The 7,827-nt window shown below is 36.3% G+C and overlaps 1 protein-coding gene across 4 annotated transcripts; it reads right to left on the bottom strand.

Annotated features, from left to right (window-relative positions):
• Positions 1 to 4,128: 4,128 nt before the first annotated feature.
• On the bottom strand, positions 4,129 to 7,049 carry LOC141623236 (F-box protein FBW2-like). Of its 4 annotated transcripts, none has more exons than XM_074439320.1 (3): positions 6,928 to 7,049; positions 5,543 to 5,867; positions 4,129 to 5,262 (listed from the first exon to the last, which is right to left on the bottom strand). In XM_074439320.1, the coding sequence occupies exons 2-3, from the start codon at positions 5,848 to 5,850 to the stop codon at positions 4,611 to 4,613; spliced, it is 960 nt and encodes a 319-aa protein (XP_074295421.1). In that variant the 5' UTR covers positions 5,851 to 5,867; positions 6,928 to 7,049; the 3' UTR covers positions 4,129 to 4,610. The 4 variants fall into 4 exon arrangements, with proteins under 4 accessions (XP_074295421.1, XP_074295423.1, XP_074295422.1 ...); XM_074439322.1 differs by having other exon boundaries at positions 5,543 to 5,863; positions 6,928 to 7,027; XM_074439321.1 differs by having other exon boundaries at positions 6,767 to 6,930.
• Positions 7,050 to 7,827: the final 778 nt, after the last annotated feature.

A 7,827-nucleotide genomic window follows, 5' to 3' on the forward strand; every position in this document is an offset into this window, starting at 1 on the left:
AAGTTCAGTGCGCAAAGCAGGAAAAGTACTCGATCGAGTAGATAAATCGCTCGATCGAGTACTAGCTACAGCGAGAAGGTTATTGTCGAGTATAATTAGATTTATCTTATGCTTATCTTATATTTAGTTAATAATAATGATACTACTTAGTATAAATAAGAGTAGTTTAGACCTAATAGAAAAAAATCATTCATTCCCTGGAGTCAATAGAGGGAACGGACGACTGCTTGTTCTTCAATTCTCTATTTTTCGGATCAATTATTGTATTGGTATTATTTATTCTTCTTTAATCTTTTAATCATCTTTATTGCTTGAATTCCTTCTTCCCTTATTTATTATCATAATTGTTTTTATTCAATCCTTATCAGTTTATCATTATGTTCAGTTTCAATTATTTATTTGTTGTTGTTGTTAATTCGATGGTAGTGAATAGCTAATTTTCTCATGTTAAGACTATAGGGGATCCATAATTATGAAGGAAGAGTAATCGATTTATTGGGTTAATGCTGGTATTGTCTTTGTTGGTTAAATGCTGCAGTTAATTGTATCCGTCTGATTGAGTCGACGCAATTAGACCTATAATTCTTAGTGATTCTCGACCTGGACCGAAAGGTTGGAAGAGGCAAGACTAGTAGCGAACAATAGGGTATTGCAGTGAGGGCGACAGTTAAGCTGTTTACACTTTAGGGTGAATTAAGGACCGAAAGGTGACATTCGTTACCCCTTAGACCGTATTTGCATTGACCTGAGACCTAGATTACTTGACCGGATGATTATGGTGAACCGTCTGTCTTAGCTGTTCCTCTTTATCTGTTTTCTCCCTTCTTTTTATTCCCCTCTTCCTTATTCTCTTTAGTCAGAAATCATATTCAAACCCCCACATTGTGACCCGTACTCATAGACTAAAATTAGACAGATAAATCTCATTTTTGCCTCCCTGTGGAGATCGACCCTACTTGCCGCTGACTTATGTTAGTTGTAACTTAGGTTTATTTTTGATACTGCGACGACTGGTATCAGTCTGTGCCTTGGACATTCCATACCATAAATTTGATATGGGATAGGTTAGGGGTCAAATTTGGTATTCTTGTACTCATTAAATCAGGTAAATAATTTAAAGATGATAGATAGGCTCTGCTTACAAGCTTTAGGACATTTTCAATACTCCATGGTATCGACAATTCCATTGTTAGATTCGAAGAGTTGCTCTTCGCTAGTTCGATTCTCACGTCCATGATTTGGCATTCCGATATCATTATTCCCAAGTAAGGAGCTGCCATCTCCGGCCAAGTGGATATCTCCACTTTATGAGTTGGGGGGATGACCTCGATCTGGGGGTTCTGAGATAGGCATCGAGGTTGAGGGAGGTGGGGGTCGTGATAATAAAAGTATGGGTGTGGGTTCATTGTTGGGGGCAAACTCAGAAGCTAATGGTGGATTCTTGAGGGTGGACGAACACGCAAGGGTATTATTTGGTATAGTCGTGGTATTGCGAGATTTTGTGGTGGCTGGGATATTTGTAATATCTTGTAGAATAATAGGTGATTTTTGAAGATTCTTATGGCTAGTAGATTTTTTAGAAAGAACAAAGGGGGATTGATTTTGCGTATCTTTTTTGGTAAATTTGTTAATATTTCTTTTAGGGAAAGAATTTGATAGGAGTTTATTTGTTTGCTTGTTTAAGGAAACAATTCTTTGGTTAATAATATTATTTGAAGCAAGATTTTGTGGAGGAATATTCCCAGATTTTGGAGCGTATTCTGTTGCTTGATTTGGGGTTGACTGGGCCATAGGATTTTCAGGATTCATTTCCGGGATACCAAATCTTGACCCCGGGGATTTCGACGATTGACCAAAATTGAATATTGTGCCCTCACTGCCCGGACCAGCTGCTTGCTTACCAGAGACGACCTGCCTTTTTCGAGGTGGTTTCTTAACAACCATCCATTCCCCGAAATCCGCACTTTCTTCTGGTCTGAGACCTGCTTCCAACGAATTCGCCTTTATATGAGTACTGATATCAGAGTGTGTATCACTCTGATCTTCTACTTCCATAACATTTTTCGAGGGCTCATCTTTCTTGCATTGTTCAGATGTATGGCCTAATTTGCCACATTTAAAGCAAATCATCTTTAGTCCTTCATACTGGATTCCATATACTTTTCCATTCAATCTGAACTTGGACAATAAAGGCTTATAAATATCGACTTCAACACTTAATCTAGTAAATTGGCCTCTTTGCGCGGTAGCCGTGTTGTTATCAATACGTATCACTTGCCCTATTTTTGATCCGACTTTCTTTAAGAAAGTAGAGTTAAAATACTCAACTGGTAGATTCGGGATGCGAACCCACACTGTAAGCTTTGATATGTTGTCTTCAGAAGGGACGAAATTGGGCACCCACTTCCTGATTGTAAGATAGTGATCATCAATCATCCATGGGCCTTGGGTCATTACGAAATCATATTCTTGCTTTGATGAAAATCGTGCAATATAATATGAACTAGTATTGGTGCCCGGCTTCGCCCGGGCTACCTCTACTTACCATTAATTTTTTTTCATTAAATAAATTACTTAAAGTTGCATAACTTATAAATCTATCATTAATATATTTTTCTATGACATATCCTAAAATTACGATGAAATAAATTTTGAGAAAAATTCACTACTCCCGCTATTAATATTTTACTCTTATTAATGAATAACAATAGTAATAACATTTCACTACTTGCCCGTAATCATTGTTACTTTCACTACTTCCGCCGTAATTATTGTTACTGTCACTACTGCCACATTAATATTGATAATTTCACTATTACCGCCGTAATTATTGTTACTTCAATTTTAAGTGGAATATATATTTATATAAATATATTACATAAATGCATTAAATCAAATCGAAGGAGTTATGCAATATTATATATTATGGAATCTAATTTGAATTATTTATAACCTACTTATATTATATTTTAGTATGTTAAATAATTAACATCTCAATACATCTATTAAACTATAAAGTTTAATAAAATTGCATAGATTCTAAATTTAATATATAATTTCATGATGATAATAATTAATACCATAAGTATGCATGTTTATACTAATTTATTATTTTATTTTAAGGAAATTGACCATCTTCTAGTATTCTATAAATTTTTAGGAAAATTGAGCATCTTAATTAATTAATTAATTATTTTATTTTAAGAAAATTGCCATCTTAGTTAATTATTTTATTTTAGGAAATTGACCATGTTTTAGTCTCTTACAAATGTTTAGGAAAATTATCAAGCTTCTATATAATTTAATTTTAATCCAAACTATATAATATTTGCATTTAGATCCCTTAATCGGGTCCATCACACGGTGCTAGTGATTTAAGACTATATAGTATAATTAATTTGTATAACTTTCTTTAATTACATTGAAATCCCTTGGTTTCTGGATTTAATATATAGTATTGATGTGTGAGATCAGTCAAAGTTAATTTGCCTTTAATCGACCATTTCGCTTGTAGCTTTCGCATTAACGATAAATAGCCAATGTTTTTATCAAACATTTTTATGATAATTGAATGTCTCCACGGTTTCCTGATGATTGCTTTTTCCATCTTGGTTAGGCATATCCTCAGGCACATCTCATCTTCTTCCTCCCCTTCCTCATCTGCATCATCCTCTGATTCAATGTCGATATCATCCAAGGACAGATCGTTCATAGGGTTGACTCCATCATCAAAACCTTGTACCATTGATTTGTAAGATGATGCTGGAATCCCTGATATCTCATTAGTATTGGGTACGGAAATGACTGGGATTGGTATACTTGTGTTTGGGGCGACTTGAGTCTGGGCATTGAATGAATCAATATGCATAGTTTTCCTCTTGAAATTTTTGGGGAGCGGAGGGAATGATGAATCATGTCCATGAACTGGGGAAGAGATGGTATCAGTAGGTGAAGTTTGGATGGTCTCCGGCGGGAGACCATTATGTGGATCTTGCATTAAAAAAATGGAGGATTTTATCTCTCTATTAGGATCTTAATCGTTTAGTTGGTGTATTTCTTAATGGAGAGTAAATTTTACCATGTATTAGAGTGGGAATAACAACTCCTTTCGACACCAATACGGAATACTAAAAAAAGAAATACAGACTAATTCTCCTAATAAAAATGCACGTCCAGCTCCATGAAATAATGCACTTTCTACCTTCATACAATCAAAGAAGAGTGAAAACCAGATAACCTACAAAGCACAAGCACAAGCACAAGCACAAGCACAAGCACAAACTACAACGCTTTCTTACATTCCATGGTATTTTTTGAAGGCCCGGGCATGACGCGACACAGGATTTCAGGTCGACGTACATGAATTAACCCCGATTTCTACCCGACTTTTCCGAGCTACCTAAACGTGGCATAGATGGTAAACACTAAACAACCACCTAAATTGATCGTTGAAAAATAAGCCTCTACTTACTGAGGGCAAAATAATGAAAACTCGCAGCACCTTCCATGCGATTTTAGTACACTTGAAACTCGATCAGGGTAAGAGATCCTCCTTCAATTGTCGGATATGTCTTAACTACTCTTTACTTTTGAGAGCTACGGAGTATTTCTTAAACATTGTCATACTGATCTCCAAAGTAAATCTGATCCAAGTCATCCACATCGTGCATGCCATCCCAAAGATCATCGACATAAGCATCATCAGCCTCGTCATCAGCTTCAACTTCAACATCATCAAGAACCATGTCAGTGGAACGCCAATCCCACAGACTAGAAACAGTGTAAAAATCATACTGTCCCTCACAAGCTTTTGTCTTGCCACCAGAATTAACAACTAGAGGTCCCACTACCTTCAACGCTGAATGATTCTTTAGAAGCTCTTCATCGAGTTTCACATTCCAACAACCCCTCATGTCCAACAACTCGAGTACATGGCAGTTGGTGAGGATCCTAAACACACCCTCAGTTGTGACCATTAGATACGCTAGCTCAAGGTGCTTGATCTGTGGCATTGTAGCAGCAATGGCAAAAGCCTCATCATCTTGAGACTTTCGGAGGGTTACATCCCAAGGATGCATATTCCTCTTAAAATGTGTAAGGAGCTTACAGTGTTTACCAAATGCCTCTATTGCTGGGGCTCCAATCTTGGTCGAATAGCTCAAATCTAAGAATGTGAGGGCAGTAAATTTTCCAGCAACTTGTTCAACCATAGAATTTCTTATTTCACTTCCTGGCAGCCGTAAATTCCAAAGATTGTTGGCACTTGCAACACAAATTAAAATCAAAGGTGAGTTCAAAATCTTTCACTGATTCTACCAAAAACAAACCAACAAAATATATGCTGCCAAGCAACTATGTTACTCAAACTCGGTTCAAACTACTTTATACAAGGGTAGGAGTCCCAAGTGTTGGACTCCGTTATTTTATTATCCCCATCGTTTGACTTAAAATTAACCATGATCTGGGGTCAAGTGACAAACACTATTAAGAGTCGGAGTAACATAGGCCGGGAATGTAAGATAAGATAAGAGTGATCTCTTACTTGTCACCAATCATGGATAAACCCAATTCAGTCCCCAAGCCATAGACACAAAATTTGCGAAGAGAACCACGACTTCTTCCAATCAGCAATATAAGCATCCGATCAAGGCTCTCAGGGCGGCGGTATCGGCTCCATTGCTCAATATCGATCTCCTGCCAACAATACGGACCTCTTACCGCATTTGCCCATGATTTGCAAACGCTTGGGACTATATTTAATATCTCATCAAGAGGGAGGCTTTTGAATATCAGACCAAGAGTGTCAGGCATAAGTTCATCCCATGGCCTATAGTCAAGTCTATTCTCCATCCCGTCCAAGTTCCTGGCTAAAAACGGCACATAGATTTAGTATCACCACTATCAGAAAATTGTCTGCCAAACGAATCGATCAATTAGCTACAAATTACAATCATACCAAGTGTAAATTTTTAAAAGAGAGCATTATCCGTACCTTATACATACAACTTCAATTTAATTTATGAAAAAGATCCACAAATGTCATTCGGAAACAGCCTCTTTGTGTTGCTAACACAAGGGTAAGACTGCGTACATCCGACCCAGATACCTCATAATTTATGGGGGCCATTGAGACACTAGGGGTAATGTTATTGTTGTCTTTGTTGTAATGATCCACAAATGGGTACCAAACTACCAACTACAATGATCATTATCAGAAGGGTCAAACATTAACAGCTAAATTTCCACAAATTACAAAAAAAAAAAAAAACATGAAATTTGCAGCAATACTCTTCAACAATAACACAAGGTATCGATTATGAATATACACTCCCTCCGTCCCCGTCAATTGTTTAGCTTAACCGTCCTTCAATTGCAATGTGATCATAATTTTGTCAAAAAATGGACATCAAAATACAGTCATCTATCAAGCAAAGTTAAAATTGCATGACAAAAAAGGGATAACTTTACATCCAATACATAACAAAGATCCCAACTTTATCAAACCACCTCAAAGATAACTAACTATTTAGCGCCAAATAATTAAATTGGTACCAAAATTATTCTAAGAAAGATCACAATTTCTTCAAATTACCTTGAAGTAAAAAATACTCCCTCAACTCAATTATTTGTTTATCTTTGTTTAAAATACGCCTCACAAAGAATAAAAAAAGCTAAACATATGATCAAGACAAAGGAATTAGTTGATTATAATTAATGGGTACCCACAATTCTACAAAAAAAAAAGATTGAAAACTTAGCAAATTACCTGTAAGGGCTGTAACAACTAAGACATATACTATTTAAACTATTTAAAGAAAATAGATGATCATCCATAAAAGCATATACATATATTATCAATAGATGAAGATTTATGTGGTCATGCATGCATTAAAAACATGAGATAATGTTTAGATGAGGAGGGGTTACCTCAAATTTCAGACACAAGAAATGTTCAAAGGTTTGATGAATGGAAAGAGTGAGACAAGAGTTGGGGGAATTGGTGAATTATTACTAGTCGTGACTCGTGATGACTGATGGGTGGCAAAGGTAGGTCGGTTTGTTAGGGGAAAGTGCAAAAGAAAAGGACTATTGGATGTCAAATTCGGTAATTTTACCTCACTAAGTTTTAGGAGTAATTATGGGTAGTTTTATGCGGTACGTATTCTTTTTACTTATTACTAGAAAAGAAATGGATCTTTATTACTCGTACTTTTGAACGATTCGGATTAAATTTTAGGACGATTTAATGACTGTAATTATTTTATAAAAGAAATGTTTTAATGAATGGAGAGAAAAAATATACTCCCTCCTATTCATTCATTTTGTCCCCCTTCTATTTTGTACAAGAATTAAGAAAATGATTTTGGACCACACAAAACACTCTATTCCACTCTACCCCACATATAATTAAATTTGGACCACACAAAAGTTACCAAAAAGGAAAGAGGGACAAAAATCCGACTAGCTTCGATAAGCAAAGAGGGACAAAATGAATGAATAGGAGGGAGTATTAGAATAGGATGGTATTAGAGAGAAAATGAAGAGAAAGTAATGGAGAAGATCCAAATGCCTATAAGGCTCTGTTTGGTACAACTAGACCTGGCAAAACGGGTCGACGGGTTGAGTTCGGGTCGGGTCAGTTTGGGTTTCTCATTGATTTGAGGTTAATTCGGGTCGGGACGGGTCATTTCGGGTTTCAGGTTTTTGGTCGGGTCTGTTTCGGGTCAAGCGGGTCGGGTCTGTTTCGGGCCGGGTCATTTTCGGGTCAATGAATAATAAAGAAATAGTCATTTCAAGTCTTTTCGGTTCAATTAGTTTTATATTTTG

This window comes from Silene latifolia, chromosome X, assembly GCF_048544455.1.
Source record: "Silene latifolia isolate original U9 population chromosome X, ASM4854445v1, whole genome shotgun sequence".
Taxonomy (NCBI): Eukaryota; Viridiplantae; Streptophyta; class Magnoliopsida; order Caryophyllales; family Caryophyllaceae; genus Silene; species Silene latifolia.